The sequence below is a fragment of the Lissotriton vulgaris genome, chromosome 2_1, assembly GCF_964263255.1.
Source record: "Lissotriton vulgaris chromosome 2_1, aLisVul1.2, whole genome shotgun sequence".
NCBI classification, from domain to species: domain Eukaryota; kingdom Metazoa; phylum Chordata; class Amphibia; order Caudata; family Salamandridae; genus Lissotriton; species Lissotriton vulgaris.
Window position 1 is genome coordinate 478,903,197 of NC_141687.1, and position 24,000 is coordinate 478,927,196.

General features: G+C 39.8%; 1 protein-coding gene across 1 annotated transcript in view; it reads right to left on the reverse strand.

Moving 5' to 3' along the window:
* Positions 1-24,000, reverse strand: part of TMEFF2 (transmembrane protein with EGF like and two follistatin like domains 2) — an 804,247-nt gene that overhangs the window by 656,872 nt on the left and 123,375 nt on the right. Inside the window, exon 4 of the mRNA XM_086955395.1 lies at positions 18,907-18,933. Within this exon, the coding sequence (XP_086811521.1) occupies positions 18,907-18,933 (27 nt within the window). The remainder of the gene's footprint in view (positions 1-18,906; positions 18,934-24,000) is intronic.

Genomic DNA, 24,000 nt, shown 5'->3' on the forward strand with positions numbered 1-24,000 from the left:
AATCTGTTTAAATTATAGATTTTTGTATTCAATTTATAAAGCGCACAACTGCTTCTGAAGAAGCGCCCTGACGTTCGCCGCACGTAACCAGCTAAGTAAAAAGTAAGTAAAAAATATCCAGTAAAAACTAAGAAAACAAGAAACAAGAATTAAAAAACTAACGTCTTCATATTATTTTTAAAAGTTCCTTCTGAAGGGGCTAGGCAAAGACTAAGTGGGAGAGAATTCCAGACTTTAGATGTAAGATAAACAAATGATCTCCTGACTCTCTAGCTTTTTGGACCCTGGGAACTGGAAGTAATTTGGATTTATTCAATCTCAGTGTTCTGACCTGGCAAAAGGTTTTTAATCTCATCCTTAACTAGACGAGTTCTTTCTGCTCAAGTGCTCTAAAGGCAAAGGTTAGAGCCTTAAATTGAATCTGTTTAATTACAGGCAGATGGTGCAGTTGTGACAAATAAGGTGTCACTGAATTTCAAAAAGCAATTTTCTAAATTAAACAAGCAGTTGTATTTTTAATAAACTGTTCACATAGTCAAGCTATGAGAGTATCATTTGGGAACAATTATCTTACTAGTATATTCTGGAAACAAGTTCAAAATCCTTTTTAAAGATTTGAGCACTTTAATTCATCAGGAGGAAATGGCCTTAATTCAAGGTTCAAATGAATGCTTGGTATCATATTTCCCAACTATATTTCTCACTGTTGAGGTGAGTGTGCGAAGATACCCAAGCTCAGACGGCCAACAGTTACAATAATATGGGGAATAGTTAGTCCTGATAAAAAGGATCATTTTGTCGGGATTTACCTTGAGACAAATACTGTTATCCACTCTACTTCTGACCTGAGACACAGTTAAAAATGAAATCAGAACTTCTGCATCATTCTCCTAAATTGATAGGAGAAGTTGAGTGTTGTCAGCAAAACCCATGGTTCAACAAGGCTCTCCAGTGGCTCAATCTATATATTAAAACGAGTAGGACTCCGAGCTGAACCCTGTGGAACCCCATATCCAAGAGTTTTTTGAGTGGATGTGTAGGATGGAAGAAAACCAGCCTGTGTCCTGTCTTTGAGAAAGGATTTAAGCCAAACCAAGGTACCCAGTTGGATTGCAATTTTCTTGAGCCTGTTCAATAAAATTGTATTAGAGAGTGCATCAAATGCCAAAAACAGTTGAAGTAGAACCACCATCACAAAAGGATTCTGGTTGAGATAGTCCTTAATAAAATCTGTAACTTCGGGCAAAACAGATTTTGTACTAAAACATGAGCGGAATCCAGATTGCAAGTCGTGTAGAATATGATTTACTTCTAAGTAATTGGGGAGTTGTCTATTAACTAGTTTCCCCAACATGTTCACCACGGCCGGCTAGAGTGAAATACATCTCAAATTTCTTAAACTGTTAGGATCAACATTAGGTTTCTTTAAAAAATAACCTTATTTTGAGCTCTTAGGAACTGATGCAGATGCTACTGAAGTGATCATGTTCTCATTCGACAAAGGATTTACAGATGTGGAGGCAAGCTTTAAGCTATCAGAGGGACATTTATGTAGAGGGGACCCAGATTTACATTTTGCAAGCTCTACAACGGAGTTCTCAAGAGATAAAAGTTTAAATGCTGATAGTAGAGGACCAGAATGCAGTCTAGAGTCATCAAAATTAACAATCGGGCCTTGAGTTGGAAACAGAAGATAGATTGTTTGGATTTCTTAAAAAAAGAAATTGGAAAGATTGTTGCATAATTTAAGTTTATACTTTAAGGCAGTAGGAGAAAGAAATGATCTGATGATTTTAAAGAGTACCCTGGGCATATTAGAGGCAGAAGAAATTGTGGAGGAATTATAGTCCCTGTGGGCTTTACAAAGAGATTTGTGAAACTTTTTAAAGACATTTTGGCCTTATTGTCATATGATTGCCTCCATTTGCTTTCCAGAGATTTGCATTGATGTTTTTCCTCTTTAAAGTAGGCAAGAACCACTAAGCAGAAGGCTTATATCTTCTAGAAGTAAATTCTTCATTGAAACATAAGATATAAAGCCTCAGATAGCCAGCCATTAAAGTATTCAACCTCAGTATCTAGAGAACCCAAAGGACTTATTATGATAGATTGAAGGACCTTGGCTAAGAAAGGCTCAAAACTTTTGGATCATAATCTTGAGACCTTCTGTGTTGCTTCCTGCCACCTGTAAATTGCGGAAATAGTAAACATGAAATGTACCAAAAACTGGTCAGATAAGATGTAGTAAGGGGCTGGTTTAACATATAGCTTGTAAAGACTGGAAAAAATAAGATATAAAGGGTGACCTGCCTTACATGTAGGGCCGATCAATAATTGTTTTAAATTAAAGCCATCTAGAGCGGCCTCAAACTGCTTGGCTTTACTACTGTATGAATCCTTTACATGTAGATTAAAATCCTTATATCCTATAAAGTTAGAGAAAAGAAGTGACAGGCGCCCTATCATGTCTGCGAGTTTATGGTGGGAGTTTGTAAAACAACCTTTCATCTTGGATAGAAACCCGGTACCCCCCATCATTCGGACACTCACCCACCCCAACCAATCAACCACGCTAGGAATCTCAGAATCACCTTGGACACCCATCAGACTATGAAGCAGCAGATCAACATTGTCTCCTATGACTGCTTACACACCCTCAACATGCTCTGCAAAATTTTCCAATGGATCCCCATCTCAACCAGGAAAACAGACACCCGAGCCCTGATCGCCAGCTGACTTGACTACGGCAACGCAATCTAACCTGGAACCACTAAACAGCGCCTGAACCTCCACCAGGCCATCCAGAATTCGGTGGCAAGAATCATCCTTGACCTCCCCAGAAGAACCAGCATCACCTCTCACCTCAGAGCTCTCCACTGTATCCACATACAGGAAAGAGGCTTCTTTAAGCTCCTCATGCACACTCACAACGCTCTACATGAATCCAGACCCACCTACATCAACAACCACCTGACATTACACCACTGACTAGAGAGTTTGGTTCACCCAGATAGGATTACTATTAAACCTCCCCCTTCCTAGGCACTCTGTGACTCCCTTAATCTGTTTTTCGTTGAAAAAATTGTTAAAATTAAAGACAGTATTTCTTGTATTGTCCCCCCTGACTCACCCACTCCAGCCACCACTCCTGCTGTTCATAATCCTCAGCAAATTACACAGATACCTCCTATTTTTTAGCTTTGCTAAATAAGGTGACCTCTGGCTCCCCCACTGACTGCTGTCCCCTCTATGTCCAGCGTGAGGCCTTTACTGCCTGCCCCACCCCCCTCTGACTCTTCTCAACAACTCACTCAAAGTGGGTTTGGTCCCTAGCTCTTTTAAAACTGCTGCAGTGGTGCCTATTCTCAAGAAGCCCAATGCTGACCCGTCCCTTATGAACGATTTTCGCCCCATTTCCCTACTCCCTTACCTCAGTAAAATACTTGAGGCCCATGTCACCCACTTCTTGAGCTCATTTACTGAGCACTCGCAGTTCCTCGACCCTCAACAGACCGGTTTTCCTACCTGCCCATTCTACGGAGTTGGTCATTCTCTCAGTAATGGAGGAGCTGCGGAGGGGCGCAGATTGTAACATCAGTCAGGCTTTGGTGCTTCTGGACTTGTCGGCTGCCTTCGACGCCGTCGACCATGATATCCTGGTCGGCCGTGTCGAGGAGGCCGGCATCCGGGGATTGGCCCTTGACTGGGTCCGCTCATTCGTGAGTAACCGTCACCAGGCTGTCCGTCTCTCCCAGTTCTCTGCGTACAAGGTTGGGCTGACATGTGGTGTCCCGCAGGGTTGCTCTCTTTCCCCCTCCTTTTCAACCTCTATCTTACTCCCCTTATCCGGTCTTTACAAGGCAGCAATGTCACTGCATTTAATTATGCAGACGAAATTCAATTGATCCTCGATATCGACCCCTCGGATCAATACATCCACAACTTCCAGTCCACTCTAGGCCATATCAGCGACTGGATGGGAGCAAATCATTTGAAACTCAACCCCGATAAGACCGAATTGGTTCTTATCGGGGGTGCCTCCAACCCATGGAGCTCTAACTTTTGACCTACCCGCCTAGGTCCTCCCCCCCCCCGCCCGGCTGACTCTGCTAAAAGCCTTGGGGTGGTCATCTGTAAAGATCTTTCGATGAAACCCCAGATTAATACGGTGGTCTCTTCTAATTTTTTTCACTTACACAAAATCCGCAAGATATCCCAATTCCTCACTACAGAGGCTCTCACCCTAGCTTTAATGCCCTGGTAATTCCCAGGTTAGATTATGCCAACTCCCTCTTTGTTGGCATTCCTGCCTACCAGCTGAATCGATTGCAGCTGGTTCAGAACCAGGCCGCACGATTGATTTTCAAACAGCCAAGGCACCAGCATGTTCGTCCCCTGTTAAAAACCCTTCATTGGCTTCCTGTAGCCGAACGTTGTTACTTCAAACTAGGCTGCATTATTAATAAAGCGCTGTCCGGCCTCGGCCCAGCCTTTATTTCCTCTCTCCTCTATCACTATGCCCCTTCTCGTAACCTCCGATCGTCCCATCTTGCTTTACTCAAGATATCCACCTTCAAACGCAAGAAACATGGAGGGCTCAGATTCTCGTTTCTTGTTCCTTCCTTTTGGAACGCACTACCTTTAGAGTTTAGGCTCAGTACCTCTTACACTCACTTCAGGTCTTTCCTGAAAACCCACTTGTTCTGCAAAGCACATAACTAGGTCCTCCTTCTGTTCCTCGTACATTCCTTCTTTTTTTCTTGTTCTTCCTCTACTCCCCGTTCTCATCTCTCCTCATCTGCTTCCCTTTTGCCCATAGCGCCAAGAAACCGTTTGGTGTAAGTGCACTCTATAAGACGTTTTACATAACACAACATAGCATAACATAACATAACATAACATAACATAACATACCCGACCCTCGCCCTGGCCCACATTCCCTGTATCTATCGTAGCTGCTACAGAGGTCGCTGCTTCTCCTAACTCACTGTCAAGTACTGGAACAACCTACCCCCCCCAACCTGTGCACCTACACATCTCTGAAGCACTTCAGGAAGAAGCTTAAGACTTGGCTTTTCTACCGCTATCACCTTCTGACCTATGCTTGCTTAACTCACCAATGCCTGGAGATCCCACGTGGTCAACAGGTGTGCTTTACATGACCCACAAATTTATTGATTGATCCAGAGGCCTATAAATTAGGGCACCAGATAAAGAATAAGAGTTGGCTTTTCTACCCCTTTCATAAGAATGAGATTGTGCCACAGTGAACCCTGCAATAAAGTCCACACACACTCCATTTAATGTCTCAAGATATATACCATGGCACTGCAACCAGAGGCAGATACAATTCCATAACAGAAATAGCTTGAAATTTGACTGGGTAGGTGGGGAAGGTCATTTCCCCATTTCAAATAACCACAGTTTTGGACTGACAGGGAGACTGAATGAAACAACTAAACGTGTTCTGTCTGCTCTTCTTAAGCATTAAATTCATGGTCAAAATCTTTTCAAAAAGGAAGGAACAAAGGACATGTGTTTAGTAAGAAACTATTACCACCCCCTTTTTGACAATAGACTTCGAATAATATGTTTCTCGTAACATTAGTTCGACACCAGAACCCTGTCCTACCTATGTGGTAACCACATTTTCTGAAAAACAGACTGAATGCATATGAGTTCTCTTCAAAATGTACTTCTCTCGGTTATAGACCATTCTGACGTCTTTTGGTAAAACACCAAGACGTGAAAACTGAAGATAGAAAACGCACAAATTGTTGTGTTTTCATGTACAAAGCAAAGGGCGACTGATAGACCAGAATCAGGCAGTAGTCAATGCCTTGAAAATGGAATGGTGATTGAAAAATTAATACTTTAGGATATTTAGCAGTGTCTATCCATAGTGCCACCATTGTATATGTTGACCTGAACAAGCTATTCTATGCATACTGCTCGTCAATATCCCAAACATATTAAATTGTAAAAATATATGCATCTGGTATCTGAAAAAACATGGCTAGGAAATCGCTTGAAAAAGAAAAGACACAGTGAGTTAATCAGCGCCATAATATCCTTTCAGATGAGTGCTGCGCAGTACAAATACATATAAAATGCTATAACATAAGACTGAAGCGAGATAGCAATGCAGACAAATTAGATGTGGGAGAAAGTAGCGAATGTTATAGACAAATCAAAAGAAACGTAGTGAAAATCAGCAGAGATCACAGAGACAAAGTCATCACAAAAAAGAAATTCTATCTAGATACTAGGCTGTCAGTCAGTTTATGAGATGTAATAATGGTGGTTTTCTTAGAAACAAAAAGCACATGAATTCATTACCATAATTTTGACATACAAATCATTTACAATGTTAGAGGCTCCAATTCGAGCGCACACTAATTTCACAGATGGTTGCTGAATTGATGTTTACATATCCATGCCATGAGAATGTACATGTGGAGTTCTAAGGGTAAATTCCATGATTTCAAGGGAGTCCATTCAAATATTCCCTGCAATTTTAGTGGACGTCCGATTTCTAGGGGATTCCAGTTGTTGCGTTCCATTAGTTCTCTTCTGCCACCAAATATACTTCAGCAGAATGTCCATCCTACAAGCACCCACTTACCGAAAATTAATGTTAGCACATTTGTTTGTCTTTTTTCTCTCCTCAATAAAAAATGTCCTCGTGGAGCAATCACTTTGCCTATATACCTGTTGTAACATCTGATGCGAGGATACCCACTGTTGCACCCCACTCACCGTTACCACCTATCCAGAGGAGGTGAAAAGATGAACAATTAAGAAACTTTTCGGGACATAGTGCCGGATTAAGCAGGTATTTTTACCAGACTTCCAGTCAGAATTTCCAGCATTAGGCCTAGTAACAGCAGCCAGAATCAGTACTTCCAGCCCAGGTATTTTCTTTCCCTAACTTGGAATGAGGCCCCAAGTGAGCTATTCCGGCACATGACGATTACTAAATATTTGGCAATTGATGCTAAACTTAAAACCTATACAAGGTAGCTTGCAATTAAAAGAGTTGCTTTTAGGTAGGAAAAAAACGAAGCTGGCGTGCATTCAAACAAGAGAAATTGGTTAAATGTGATGTAATTTACGTATCACAAGTTCGTATTGAAATATATAAAATGTAAACAAGCTGGAAAGGCCTCTTTAAGCATAAATAAAAGTATTCCCAATCAGAATAGCATGTATGCAATTCACTTTACATTATGCACCTCTATCAAGCTTGCACACTAATACGAATTACCCCATACATTTGTAGCAGACAAAACGCTGTTACTTTTAACCAAGCATTAGCAAATACAACTTGTATCCACTGCAAAGGTTATGCCAATTTTTTTGTATTATAGGTGCCGTGAATGTGCATATATCCGCGGTAGCTATCTTAGACTGCAATTTCTTGGACTATCACAAAACACATTTAGATACATTATGCTATGTGTGCCTATAAAGAGCACTATCACCCTTGAGGGTATTACTGGTATATGTTGTCTGTAAATGTGTATGCATCAACATCGGTCATCTTTGGATACATTCTGCCATGTTTTAAAATAAAAATACCTTATAAGAATGGTCATCAAGGATGACTGTGCATATGCGGTGGGCATTTTGAATAGAAGTAGTTAAAATATGACATAATATATTAAGATATGGCCACAGCAGATAAACATGCATCAAGAGGTGGCTGTCTTTGAATAGATTTTGTTTTATTTCAATAAATCTTGTTCAAAGATGGCAGAATTGCAAAAATGTGCGTGCATCATCGGTAGCCATTTGTGAATGAGATTTGTTAAAAAATCCCTCTTGGGACTAAAGAGAAGAGAAGAGGATGTTGAAGAAGGGGAACCAGGGAGAGGTATAGGGAGAGAAAATAGCCTGTCCCATGCACAGCAAAGCAATGCCTGATATCAGTGTTGGATCAATACATCATCCGATCAAAATACTGTCAGCCCAAAATGTTCATGGGCACAACAAAAACCAGAATAGGGATGAAAGTCTTTGAATCAGGTGCAGGAATGTGAGATAGTCAACAAAGTCATCCAGTCACGAGCAAGGAGCTGACCTAAAGTCAACTCTAATATATATTGTGTCTTTATCTAAAAATACAATAGATGAACAAGCTACAATTCTCCTAATTTCTAATACAAAAGGAGCCTGGTTCCATCTCCATAGTGACAGAACTATCATAGCCTCCACCAGTCATGATTGTCGGACAAAGCAGAGTCCTCAATTTAGTATTTAGCTTAAATTGTGGGACTGATGCAGGTCAGAATGGCACACATGAGCAATAGTGAGATCTGAAAGTAGCAAAAGATAGTGCGTGCTGCAACCCAGAAATGGCAATGGATACTATGCCAGCACTCGTCTGCTTTAGGACAAGGTAGCTTGCCCAAGCCCGGATAAGGTGCAAAATGTTCGGCCTTATGTTGCAAAGTGGTGTCATGGTTTGGGCTACTGTGTAAGACAGTAGTATGTGCACATTGCAGTACAAATCCTCCTTGAGCCAGCAATATCACAGATTCCAATGCAGCAAAATGCAACATCATCATTACATACTCCTAAAAAAAACTAAGTGAATTCGAGCTGCAACAAGCCAGAGACTACGAAACTTCTCTTAGTCATTGCAAAGGAATTCATTGACAAGTGCTGCTTAGAGACTTTGTGCCGCTTGTCAGACTTTGACAGAGGTTACATATAAAAAGTAAACTTTATTCAAAGCCATAAAAAAGATTAGAAAAAGACAATAAGCCAAATGAAAATTCCAAAGAGGAAGGCCATAAGCATTTAAGACAATGTACTAATTTAATCTAGACTTTACAACTAGCCGACCACGAACTGCAAGTCAGACTGTAAGATGTAACGGTTGCGGTTTATTAGGAGGCATGCAAACCAAATAGGCATGTTTGAATTATTTAGTGAGCAGTAGTAATATTTATTCAGCATTTGGAAGTTCCAAAGATGCATCTGCTTTGATACTTGAATAGACCAACATCTGCTATGACACAATAGACAAACAGAGAAAATTAAATCATATCCTCTCATTTCCTTCTTAGATTCATTATTAGAACTATTTTTATTGCAAGCTTATGTGAATATAGTAAGATGGTAGTTGCCAAATAATAGTTACCGATTGAATAAATCCTCTCCAGCTCGGTAATACTAATATATTCACAGATTCTTACAAAAACATATACCCAAGCAATGTGAACAATGAGAGAGGAAGACAGAGTCCAGACCTTATCGAAGGGATCCTAGAATTGCTCAGCATACCAGAATATCGGACTATTTTATGTAACAAATAAACTGAGATCCAGCTAGTTTATTAAGGCATTCCTGCAAGAGCAACTATTCCAGCAGTGCACCCGGGACAACCCATATCTTTGTGGAATGCGCTTTGGGGCGTTTGGAAATATGGTAGCTGGATGGCTGAATATTTGAAGAACTTCTTTCTGGCTTGCAAACTCACCCAGCAGCACAAAAGCCTGGCTGATGACGGCTGATTAGCCAGAAACTGGTCCCAGGATGCTTGTTTCCGGTCCAGGGAAGACATGGCTTGGCAGTTCGGGCTTGAATGTTCCCATGAAGCACAGGGTCAGACTGATTTGCATATGGCTATATCTGAATTGGGGTGGCGGAGTGAGCGAAAGAATGATGGTGGATAAAACCCAGATCAGTTGACTGGGGTTGAGTGCTTGCAATGTTCAACATTCCGTCCATCATCCCCTTGGTTTTGCTTTGTTCGCCCTAATTTGGAAGGGTATGCCCAGACGTGGGCCCCTTGCTCACTTTGCCACTGGATTCAAGCTAGCCTGGCTGATGACAGCTGATTAGCCAGAAACCAGTCCCAGGATGCTTGTTTCCAGTCCAGGGAAGACATGACTTAGCAGTTCGGGCTGGACTGTTCCCATGAGGCACAGGGTCAGATTGATTTGCACATGGCTATGTTTGAACTGGCTTGGCGGAATGAGCTAAAGTATGATGGATTGAACCCAGATCAGTTGACTTGCGGGTGAGTGCTTGCAATGTTCAACACTCCGTCCATCATCCCCTTTGGTTTTGCACGGAGTTTGTTTTAGGCCTAGAAAACTAGACCTGATTGAAGTTATTTTACATTCAAAGAATTCACTTCTCGTATTTCTCTGTCTGTTGTAACAAGTGATAGGTGCACCCTCAGAGAAGAATGACAGACTTTAAAACCCTGTATGGAAATGAGACTTAATTATAGTCTTGGTAAGAGACTAGAGGAAGAGATGAAGCATATCAGTGGAACTGTTTTTCATTGTTGAAAAACAAATAAGCCTTCTTTGTGTACACCATTACCTCATAAAGAACCTAAATTACATGCAACCTTGAAAGACCTCTGGGTGCACTGAGGTCAGTTAGCATGTGTTCATTGATTTTAGAACATCATTTCTTTAAAAGAATCAAGTTTGAGTTATTTATGGCACATCCCATATACATTTGAACAACGGAAAATTATGGCATTGGTAGGCTAGTAAAATTAATTTGCTTTGATAACCTCAAATAATTTGCTAGTTTCAAAGAAGTGTGCATCATAGCAGAAACAACTATATACTAATAACTTATATTTAACCATCTGAAGGCCACCAGAAGACTGCATAATGTTAATAGAGAAATGAATTAGTAGGACTGTATAATCCTTTCCTATTAAAAAATCATAAACTAAAATATGCATTGGCGAAGTAGGAAGTGTTGCCTGAGAAATAGTTACAAGATATCATGATAACTATAATCTCTCTCAAACTGGAACACGCTTAGCAATGCTTAGTAGGCTAAAGCAATGAACATCCAATAATCATCTCTTCTCATATTGATGATGTAAGAAATTCCCTCTTTTTGGCATGATCACAGTCATTTTTGTGGAAGTATTCTGCTGTTGTTTTACTCATTGCCCTGGAATGCTGCCGACCTGACTCCAGTTTATGTGCTCTGACCTCAAAAACATGTCAAAACTGACTATAATCCTAATTGGCATTTATAAATTACCAATAGGTTCCTAGTATGTGGTACAAAATGTACCTAGCTCCAGTAAGCTAAATGTCACTAGTGAACTGAAGCATATACTGTGAGACTAGTAAAGTAACATGGCAAATGTTTATTACAAGTCTGCCATTAGTTACCGGGCAGTGCAGGTTTAATCTATAAATTCAATCTGTCAAAAGAGCCCCTTTTGACAGGCCTAAACTCTCATTTTAATTATTCATAAGTAGGCCTTAATCCCCATTAAGACAGGGTGAATGGTATTTAAAAGTAGGGCATGTAAAGTCAATGTCAAACATGTTCTTACAGTGACAAGGCCTCAAAAACTATTGTCACTGTAGTAGGATTAGATGTTCCATAGGAATACTCTGAGAGTTAATATTAAACTTAAATAATGTCATCTCCACTTATGAACTAGATAAACACTCATTCTTGGCTTTTCCAAAAACATTTATTACACATTCAACTCATTGGTTATGTTGGTTTTGCAACAAATATTTTGAAAAAGGTACTTTAACAAGGTCACCTTTTGCTTGCCTAAAGCATCTAGAAGACCATTGTCATGAGTTTCCAACTGTCACCCATGAGCTGAAAAACTCTTTGGCGGTTTGTGAACTTGCTCCCAGAGATGAAACAAAGGTTGTAGATGTCGTGAAGGGGGTTTGTTCCTCTGACAGGATGACCATCAGGGCAGTGCCCAGTAACTCAATTATCTTCAATGATGCCCACCGTATCACAGGCAGATGTACCCAACACCTGGGCCTCCCTCCTTCCTGTACCCACATGGCCAGTCAAGCACCAGCCCCAGTGAGAGAGGACCGACCCCAGAAGCAGTTTTGAGCAATAATAGAGGGCTTGCTCATTTAACTGGCCACACCACTAGGCTGGACACAGGAGCTCTGAACAGAGGAAGAAAGGTTCTGCCATCTTGGTTTTAGGTAGAAAGTGGCACTGTGGTTTTAGGTAGACAGGAACACTGTGGGACTGTTTGCAGTAGTGTACAGAGGAAATTCTGGAAAAGTGAGTAGGGCAACTCCTAGGAACTCTTTCCTCATTGCTCAGGGAGAGGCCAGGAGACACCATTTTCCCACAAGTTGCTCAACACTCACTGTACCAGTAACCATTCTCGTATACAATTTAACTGAAATAGAACTCATTTCAGAGGGGAGCTATACATATGATATATACCTTCTTATTCATAAATACTATCATTTGTTTACTTTAATAAAAATGTTATTAAACACCATATATCAAAAACCTATACAAAAGCTATTTTATGTTTAGAAAGTCTTAAAATCAACTACTTATAGTACGATTTACAAACTAGTGATGGACTTTTTTATAATGTTCATTCATGTGCTAAACACAATCATCATGTTCCTTCTTACTTATTTCAGTGAAATCATCATTACATTTTGAATGTAAATCTAACAGGGTACATCCAACGTGTTTAAAAGGAAAAGCTGTCGTAAACCACATTTCCACCATGCAGGAGGGCATTCCTAAAATTTGTCGGGGTGCAGGGAAGTATATACTTTCTGTTATAAAGCAAAACTAAAGTTACAAAGCACAAATGCATATATGTGTGCATTGTATTTACTTATGTGTAAATGAGCTGCTGACACATTTACTTATTTGCATGTACTTAAACATACAAGCTCAACTGGAAAGCTCAGGCAGCTGGAAGTTCCTAGGAGTAATCATGGCATTCATTGAGAATTCCATGACTGGATACTAAAGTACAATGTAAGGATGATTCTTAATTAGAATGCAAAGAAACCAGGAACAATTGATGAGGGCTTAGATTATTGACTAATTGTGCAGTCATTTTTCAGGGAATTGATGGTCATAACTGTCACACAATTACCATGATTTCATTCAAATTTAATATTTGATAGAAAAAAGAACAATACAATATTTCATCAAGGTACTTTCATACAAGGCAATTACACTGCATTCATTTTGTTAACACACCCTGAAAATGACGTAAGAATGTAATAAACCCTCAAGGTTTTCAGTTAGTGGTGAGGTCACATCCAATAGAAACATGATTGCTAAGCCTTTTCAATCCAATGCAACTTTCAAATTCATACATTGGAATGCAAAAGCAGATTATTGCAGCTCTTGGAGACAGCAGGCTTAAAGTTTATAATTTCTGATGTTATTTCTATTATTTCTCCTGTTTGCTATCTTTGCAAAGCAAGGTATTAGTGTCCCCATAGTTGAACCTTAACATTTTGTATTTTGTGACTATCATAAACATGTATTTTATATTGATATGTTTCACAAAACATGTGGCGACTAGTAAACATTAAACACTTTCAAAACACCGAAATCAACAGCCAGGGACACAAAGAAATATTGATACTTGGCCAAAATGTCATAACTGAAACTCTCACTTGTTTATGGAACAAATTATGCATAAGCTACCATCGTCAGTGGGGACTAGGTGTTGCATGATGTTGGAGTGAGCAACACTGTACTGGAGCGGTCTGCGTAGCTGTTGATGCAGCCTACCTTCCCGCTCTTCGCTGGTGGCTGTTTGCAGGTGCATGGCTGATAAATCAGAGGGGCGAATGCGGGGCGAGAGTGGGGCTGAGCTTGACTAGCATCAGTTATCAGGAGGAGAGGGTGCAAGGGGCCCAGGCATCATTTTCAGACAGGTTTTCAGATGCCTGCTGTTATCATTTTGCCTACACTTTGTTCTCTCTATCTCCTGCCAGCTTGTCCACTAATGGTTTGGCAGTGGGTAAGTCTTAGTTTCTTGCCTTTTTGCTTTCCTTTATGTCTGCATGCCTGTCCTATGTATTTTGCAAATGTATTTTGGTTATTGTTTTCATATCTCTTCTCTTTTTATGCTCCGTTTATGCTCAAGTTTGAGCTTATATTGTAGTGTTGACTTACTAAAATACCTACCACACCTTCCCACATCTACCTTTATTTAGCTTTACTCATTTCTCCACTTGTTTGCCTCCATTGTTTGCTTGGTGTAGTTTTTGGGTAATTGTGTTGGGAGGTGTTCATGGCTGTTTAATTACCAGCTACTTGTTGGCCTACCTGGTGTGCTATTGCTTTATGGTATGAACCTTGTAGCATTGTCCTATCAACTGGGCACTGTAGTCGCCTTCTGTTAATGACTTTGTGTGAGTGGTAGCAGCGACCAGCGTGTGACCAGTGTGACAACGTTACATTTTAAAAGCAACAGTAGTTCAGTGGGGTTTGTGGGGCACTGTACTAACATGGTTAGACACAAGGAAACTGGAGCACCTGCAGCAGCTGCTGCGGCAGTTAAAGGCATGTTCATTGATGGAATGTTGGGAGAGGGCTGTGGTGTCAGATTATTTCTGGGCCTTGATCCTGGTCCCACTCTTGCTATGGATCCGGTTAACAGTCCCTCTGCTTTGGCAACTCTTCCTACATATTCCATTGGAGTGCTTGATACTTGCCACCTGCTACATACGCCGCAACTATAAACACCAATATGGTTAGTCCTAGTTCGCTGGCAGATAAAATAAATTAGAGGAGAGCGAAGGCCTCTCGCTGTGAGGAATCAAGTCAATTAAATCAAGGGTGCTTTTGTCAGGATACCAACTTAGCCCTTGGGCACACTGTGTGTGGCGCCCTCCTCTTATTCATTAATTAGTTGGAACACTGCAGAGATTAGTGCCAAAATTAACAATCCTGATTGGTTGACAACTGTTAGTCGGTTTGATATTATTCTTTTCTAAGAGACCTGGGCCACTTGTCCTGTATCGTGTGATAGTTCTCAGTTGCCACCATTCCCTCTAATCATGGTCGAGCTAGGGAAAGTCTTTTAATTTTGATTAATCTGTCACTTAATATTTTAGTAGTTGCATTGGATGCCCATTGTTCAGCTTTTCAAACTGTGCTGATTAAGGACTCCTGGAGTTATTTTTACTTTTATCTGGTCAATTTTTATAGTATTGATGTTACTGCTGCAGCCTGTGATAATTTTGCTAAATTGTTTTCTTTCATAGAAGAATTTAAGGTTCCAAGGTGTTGGAGGGAAGCACAAGCAAACTGTATCATATGTGGTTATTTTAACACCAAACTAAGGTTCACCACTGTGGGCTTCGGAGGTGCACCTGTGATTGGCCATGCTGTAGACTTGGACCGTAAAGGTGTTGAGCTAGCATGTTATATAGCAGCAAGTGATCCTATTAACATTATCCAGCTTTTTAGGACGGATGATTTCCTGGAACCAACATTTAGAGGACGCGGTTGTCCCTCTACTATTGACTAAATTATTTCTACATATGCCCCGGTTTTCAACAACGGCTAAATCTTAGTAACTGACTGGATTGACTCTAATGCCCTAGTAGTACGTAACGGGTTGAGTCCCAATATTAATAGTGATTTGCCCCGTTAGACAGCTTGCACTGCCATCTTCTTCTAATGATGGCCAAAGTTTATGTTGATCCCTGTTGGCACTTGAGCATTTCTTTGTTTGTCTTATTGCTGACAACCTAGGGACCCTTCTTGTCTGCTTATCAGAAGTTGTGAAGGGGAACAACATGTTGGCTAATTTTGAAAATCTTTGACAATGTATTAAAGACAGCCTAATGAAGCCAGCAAAGGATGTTCCTGCTCTGTCTAGATGGTTCAATACTAAATGCTCCGCAGCTAATCTTAGGAAGGGTTTTCGGCGGCCGAACCTAGGATTCAGTTTGAGGCTGTAAAGTCACAGAAACTTTATAAAAACACATTACAAAGGAGAAGAAATTACTTGCTAATGGCAGATTGGGATAAGACAGAGGCTGCAGCACTCCAAAAGAACAGCAAAGTGAGTAGTTTGGAGGGTGCTGCTTGCTTGTCATTCACTGTCGCTGTAGTCTCCTTGGCTATTAACTTAAGTTCAGTGGGCAAGGCACCAGGGCCTGATGGCATGCCCATTGATTTGATTGAGTGTAAACCTGAGGTAATGGGTACTCTGCTTACCAATGTGTTTAACATATTTGTGAGTAACAGGTTACCTAGCTCATGGTCTCACTCCAAGATTGTCCTGATTTTTTAGAAAAGTGACCTAAATGTCCCTAGGTGCTATTGACCCATCTCACTGAGTGATAGCACAGGGAAGATATTAGGCAGGGTTGTATTTTCTCACCTTAAATTTAGGTTGAAAGAAATACTATTTTGAGCAAGTATATCTTTGCTAGGCGCTTCCCACTGTACCTCAGCTTTATGGACCTGTCAACTTCATTAGATTGTGTCAATCAAACCAAGTTGTGGCTACCCTGTTGGTTATGGAGGTTGGAGTTTCTTTGGTAGGCTTTCTACATAATCTTCATGTTAACTTGCCAGCCAGAGTTTGTTATGGTATTATGGATGAACTGACTGACACCTTTGATTTATCTCCAGGGGTACGCCAGGGTTGTATCCTGGCGCCATGATTATTTACTCTATATATCCATAACCTTATCCCCTGTCTAAGCAATGCCTCTGTTGATGTTCTGGTGATGGGGAAGACCCACATTCCAGCATTATTATATGTTGATGCGTGTTTTTTATAGCCTGTACACCAAATTCTCTCTGCAAACTTGTAAGGTTTTTTTGTATCTTGTATGGGCAAATTGGAGCTAGTCAACAACTTCAGCAAATCCCATATTATGGCTTAGAGCCTGGCAAATTTATAATGTATTGAGTATCGCCATTTTCTTTCTGTCGTGTGATAACTTTTTGTGCCACTTTCACATTAGCAGTGTGTGTTTAGTTTGCACACTGAGCACATGTTTAATTTATTTTCCTACTGCTCAGTTCTTGATCATACAATGTCCTGCAGTTATTGTTTAAATTCGCCTCTGTCTCATTGTTATACAAGATCATGTTCTTTTCTCCTTCTATATAGATGTATAGTTGTTTTTTCACATTCATTATGTTTAGGATACACTTGTGGAATCTTGTAAACATCTAATTTTTTCTTAATACAGCATCCTTCTTAGATACTGTTCTGAATAGCTATTAGTACCCCTCTTCACTTTGGTCTATAACTTGCTTCTGTGGGTTTTCTACAAAAATAGAGTTTTATTCATCCTGATGTTTCACCAGTGTCCTCTTCTTATCCTAAGAAGGATGGAGCTTAGAGGCTCTTTAGGACATCAAGTAAGTAAATAGACCTGGAAGGGGTAGTACTGACGAGGGAGTCATTCTAAAATAAAATGCAGAACATTGACAAATCAAGACTAGACCTGAAAACAGACCAGTGTTAATAGACAACAATCGCGCTTTTCAAAACCCACTAATAGAAAAATTTGTAACAAGATTTTAGATTTTTTTTTTAATGCAACGTTCTTCCAAAAATGATGCAATGCCTTTAGGAAAATTCGAGTACATCAGATCTCTTGACATGCTCATTGCTCACACTTCGTTTTTGCTAACACGAGCAAACAAATAATCACGCAGAAATAAAAGTTACATGGAATCAAATAAGAAACATTCTATTTAATGAAATGTACACAATACACTTTAACACCTTAGCAGCTATGGAACGTCCAGCTCCAGTGCTGAACGTTCCATTGCGCAGGTGCAGTTGGAACGGCCGACGGCAGCACTCCCGAGGTAGTGGTGCAGTCGGCCGTTGGACTGGGCGCAGCACTTATGAGGTTAAGAACACAAAATGGATTTCGAACGTCAATAAACAAATCATTACAATACAGTTGGCTAAACAAACCAGGTTGCTTGAACAGGCAGAGCATTACAGCGTAAAGAAGAGAAAAGTGAAACAATCTCAGAGAGCAAAGAAATCGCTTAGCGTAGTAATGTGTGGCTATGTCAATTACTTCAAAAATGTTGGCGACAATAAATAAGATTTTGAGAATGTTTTTGGAATTGTGTGTAGGGGAAATGTATTGCATAAATGATGCACCTGTGCCCACAGCTTCTTGCACTATTTCACTCAAATAAGGGCTTGTCTTTTTCTGTTTATGGTGAGGCATAGCTCTGTACATTATTTAAGATCAGAGGCGTCTAAATGTGCTTTCCGTCCCAATTAAAATAGATTGATTCATCCAATTAAAAAGACGACCCAGGCAAGGAAAAGAATGGGACGTGCACTTGTCTTTCTAACAGTGTATTGGTGTCACTTGCAAAGGGGGACCAAAGGACAGCTGCACTCGGGAAATTCTAATATCGTCACTTTTAGTGACGGTTCATCTTCGTTTGCGTTTGCCATATGCATGCAACAACGCAATCTTTAAAATATACACCCACCAAATGTATCCTTTTCACCCTCCAATAATAAATCGCAAACAAGGAAAAAACAGTATTATTAAATGCTTCTTTCTCTTTCAGAAACTACCAGAAAACTGAAGATAAATATAATTATCAAATACTATACAACTAGCCATTAAAATAAGCTGAATACAACAGTGACTGTGAGATGATACAAATAAAGAATTAATTACATTATCTGACTGGAGAAATAGCAGAAGACCTCTTGCAGTTCTGCAGACATTAGCTTAACCGATCAGGTCTTGTCACTCTTGTGGAGGAACTGCAACATTCAGCCTGTCATGAAAAGGCTTACCCCACATTTGCATTTTATGGAAAATTACCACATTATTCCACTGACTGCTCACCTTGTGCTAAACACCTACCCGATGGAACAGTTGAACAGGTAAAAAGTACATTCAAACACTAGGAATGTTTTCCCAAGGGATATGCTGATAAATCCAAATCTAGAATAACAAAACTATTTTCTCTTTCAAATAATAGTGTCTCATGGAATTTCCTGGCAGCCGAGTAAAATTACTATTGGCTGTTGTCAGGGAGAGCTCATCGGTACGTTGCAGAGATACAGAAGCATAATCATAGCACACTGTTAACAGAACACTGTGGTTTAAGCTGAGCTGTTAAAATGTCTCCTACCTCCATCCCCAGATCCCGATCCCGCATCTGCAACAAGAAGAAAATACAATTTGTATTCACATGTATGAATTCATTCCATACGCATTGAATGAAGCACAGATACGTTCCACACTGTTACTGTTCCATGCCACAAGTTATAATGATGGATGTCTTTGTTAAGAAAAAAAACTGAATGGATATAATCTCAACATGTTCCATTCAGGCTTGCTTCCCCGTCTATAAATGTATGCCCACAGCTGCACAGCAATTGAAACGTCTTTCATGGGATTTATGTAAACAGTTCTAAACCTTCTTAAGGATGTTGATATGATTGTCTTCAAGTGCCGATAAACGGGGTGTGGTGATTACTAGGTGCTGGATCCTCTCCCGTTTACAGTTTCTAACCCTTTAAACGAGGGATGAACAAATTAATCTCCATTTGAGTACTGATTTATGAAGATTTTCACCCATTCCAGACACTTTGATCATTTTGACAGGTTTTTCCTAGTGCAATCTGAAAGTGTGGGAATTACCAAATGTGCCTTTTTCCTGCAAAATGTGCAATTTTAATTTGAGCCGAAATCCACTTCTCTGTGTGAATAGGGAGTAGAAGTGGACTTGTTATGAGTCCATAGGTCTGGTAGAAGTGTGTGGCATTAGTGCCATGCAGAAAAACACATGTATATTAAAGCAGACTCTTGTAGGATAGTACAGTGAGTTAAATGTCCGTGCATGCATAATCGGAAGATCACATATTTAACTCTCTATAGATCTGACAAACCCCACCATATTTCTGAAGTTAATAACATGAGCATGGTTACATTTTCAAATACTAATTCTTGGGAATACCTTGTAGTGAATGCTGAGATTGTCAGAGCCAATTAAATAACCAGGACTAATGCCAACACTTCCTGTTTGCCAATTTTCTAAGTTAAAAAAGATCAATGACAGGGACGTGAAGCATACATGGACCGTTTTGTTCTTTAATTTACATGTATGCGCTGTTACTGGGAGGATCAATGACAGCCAGTTTATTGCCCTTTCTAGGGTCCTTTAGCCAATGTACCACATTTGTGGAATACACACCCAACTGTATCCTCATCAGTGATCACACTTTGAAGAGGGTGATGATGCTTTACTAGAGAACTAGAAAACTGAAAAACTGATATTGCCACCACTATGTAAAGAAATATTATTATATCTCAATTTTAAATACCAAAGGGATGGTGACTTCAAACTAAAATGTTGCTGTCACCTTATGAGCCCACCCCCATGACAATGCAACAGAACTTCTGGAATAAAATCAAAAGGTGGATGGCTGCAGATAAGCTGCTAGTGAAGAGCTCAAAGACCGAGCTAAACAAGAATGGGTTAGGGTAACGTCTTCCCACCTCTAAACTCTTTGGAAAATATTTTCCTGAATCTAAGTTAAAAAAAATAGCAATACCCAAATCAAAACAGTGGTGCAGAACTATTTCTATGAACTGCTTCACTTAAAAGCAACCCACTTACTTCTGCATAGATCATAGAAGTCTAGTAGTTGGTGGCACTAACTTTCATGCAGAGGTCCCAGGTAATCAAATCTGTGCTTTCCGTTTATGAAATGTGTCCTCAAGAAGGTCTGGAATACAACTGTAAAAGGGACCACATCTCTATAGCTAGGGACCTCTGAGCTACCTCCCAGGGAATCAACAGATCCAGTTTAAAATTGTCCGCTTCACACGTCAGTGATAACACAAACTTAACCTGCTTCTCTACTTAATAGAATGAAAACGTGCATCACAGCCAGTAACCTCAGGAGCCTAGATTGCGAGCACCTGCTATCACCTTGCTATAAACTGAACTCAAGGGGAGGAGGGGCCTTTTCCACCTATGGCCATAATCTTTGGAATCTAATGCCTACCAGCCACGTCCCGTGGAGTGAGTTACGGTGGGGCAGGAAGGCGGGGTGGGGGAGGGGCAGGGTAGGAGTGTGCTAAAAACCAGAGTATGGATAGTTGGAGGTGAGTAAACAATTTAATTAATAAAACGAATTTCGTAGCACGCACTGCCTCGCATTTTGCGATGATGCCTACTGATCTTCGCCAAACCCATTCTCTGCCAGGCTTCAAAAAACTCAGGAAAATGAAATGTGGAAGTAAATATGTATATATATATATATATATATATATATATATATATATATATATATATATATATATATATATATATATATATATATGCAATATCTCGGAGCAGCAGCACTCCACCCATCAGGTGGAAATACGAGGCATGGACCAGCTTGTTGCAGCATTCAATTATTTATTTTCCCAAACAGCTTTGCCACGACGCGTTTCGGCCGTCCCTGCGGCCTTGATCACATGACAATGCATTGTGCTCAGGCCATTTTTAAAGTGCAAGTGCGTCACATGTTGTCATAGACATAGAAGTTTTGCTATCCGCATGAATGCGTTTAAAATGCTATGATTGTTGGAAGAAATAGTTTGTATAAATACAATAAAAATTTATCTTCAAAATACAGTTTCTGTTTTCATAAAACATGTAATAAAAATTGTGAATTTCACCAATATTACTGTATTTTCCTCTCACTGCTTAAATGCATTTGGTTCCATAACATTTATAATTCAACATATGCCTATTCAACATGAAAAATTAAATCCAAATATTGACACGTGCCCACCCAAACATGAAAAAAGTTTTTTTGAAAGACATTTTCTGATTTTTCTAAGTACAAAAGATCAAAAGATATTTTCGAACATTTCATCTTGGCATAATGAAACAAATCATAGTTGTAAGGCAGATTATACAAAAAAAGAAATTGTAGCCAATGAAGATTTACTTTACATTGCAAGAGGTGTATTTCATTATTTTTTTCTTGGAGCCTTGCAGTTTATAATATACTTAGCGCTTTAGATATATTTCTTTTTTAAGAAATAATAGATATCTGTTAGCCACAATTTTTTAGAAGGATCCCCTTCAATTGACAAAGTGACATGGTGCTACAGTACAGAATTTAAAGTGACTCGTGCTACAATGTGTAAAAACAAAACCTGAATATGATATGGTATGAACATCCATAGATATATCGGTTTGCTCATTATTTCATGGGGATAATCAGTTAGCTGGGGACAGGGTTTCTGTAAACTTTATACAGTTGATCATATGATTACGCACATAAATATATATATACTTATTCTGCACACGCTTATTTAATTGTCTGTGCAAATTAAAAACCATCTATAAATAGAACCTCATATAAAAGGGGAATCGGTGACATGTTAAAAAATAGCCAAATAAAAGACATATGGATAAAACCTACCCTAATGTCTAAAATATACAGCTAAAATCAATTATGACACGCAATAATTATACTGAGATAATGAAAACCTAGTGTTTCATATTTAAAAAAATATATATATATCGAAGTAATCCCAATGCCACAACAGGAAATTCTGGCGCAACACAAGGGCCCAGAATCCGTAAGATGGTGTGAATAATGATGAAAGTGTATTCACTCATCAAAATGGTCCAACATGACACGTTTCGGCTGCCAGACAAGCAGCCATGATCACATAGCGCTCTGTGTGAACATGTGCATGCACAATATATACAGGTGAAAACAGCAGTCTGGTTACTGTGTCTATTGCAGTGAGTAAGTGGATTTACAACATCTTTACTCCGTATTGACATCATCATACATGTTGTTTCACTGAAAAAAGGAAAACAAGCTCACCTATGTCATGACACGCTTATGAGCGAACAGAGAGAACAGACTAAATACAAGTGCGCCGTCACTGCTTGCAATTACGGAAGTACAAAGATATCACAAACAGACATCAGATTTGACATCACATACTTCAATGGAAACATTATGACGCTCGGATTGAAACCCTAATGAAACGCCTGCTGGAAAAATTGCAAAATAGCCACGTATTTGAATGAAGACAGAATCGTGCCTTTCAAAATCACAAAGCGTTCCACATGTGTCTGTGTGGAATGGCTGAGATAATGTTCCATGTTTAATGAGCCACCAGGGTCTCGGAAAATAACTACCCGACAAATCTGGGTACGTGAAATTACGTCGACCGAAATGTGAAGCATGTGTAAAAAGTGTCAAAGACCGGGGTGAGACAATGCGTGAGCCCAGAATGCAGGATGCGCCAAACTGCTCGTGGTTATTGTCTGCCTTTGTGTGAGGTACTGTAGTGGACCGTGCTCGCTAAGTCAAGGTTATTGAAGCTTGTGAAGGTACAGACTGTAGAAGGCGGCTGCTGTTTTGTGATAAATGGATAAAAAACGTATGCACACAGTGTGAGGTATCGAGGGACTTAAAGGGGGCTGTGCTGAAGGGAAGGATGGCGGGAATGTGCGTGAAAATGTGCACTTTGGGTGATGTGAAGGTACTGAAGACCATACTTCTTTAAAAATCCCCTCCAATCCTGATGACTGGTGATTAAAAAAAAATTCCTTCCCGTTCATAAGCAGGAAAATATGTCAAAAAAGTCTATGAGAACCCTTACTACCCTTATTGTGTGACTACGTGGATGTGTATCCATGTGTATGTTATTGCCTGATGTTACTGGTACCTCAGAAAACAACTAAGTATTTGCTCAAATGTAAAATGTAAAACAAATTAATCAATGGCACTAAACATTTTTAATAACCGCTTAAATGCAATATGGATACAAGTTTGTTGCTCAGTGAAAAGGAAATAATAAAGAAAAGCACAAGCAGCAAAACATTGCAGGCTGCTCATCTCTCAAATGGTACATAGAAAACAAACGTGTGCCAAATAATGAAATACAAAGTGACTCAGTTTTCTAAATCACAACTGGAATACAGCAAAGACCTATGTAAGTAGAGAAACAAGGTTTCACAAAAAACGATAAAGGTCCTCACTGGTGTTGAGGCCTGCCGGAGCCTTAGTCTTGAATTGCAACATTTATTTGCTCTCCATTTGGGGCAACAGTTTCTCTATGTTTCCCCCCCCTTCTGAGTGTGGTATGCAATTTATGACTGAGTATTTAAGATGTTCAAGGTTGGTCTGGGGTATCTCCTTGAAATGCCTGGCGACTGGATATGTAGGGTCACTGTTCACAATGGCTCTGAGGTGTT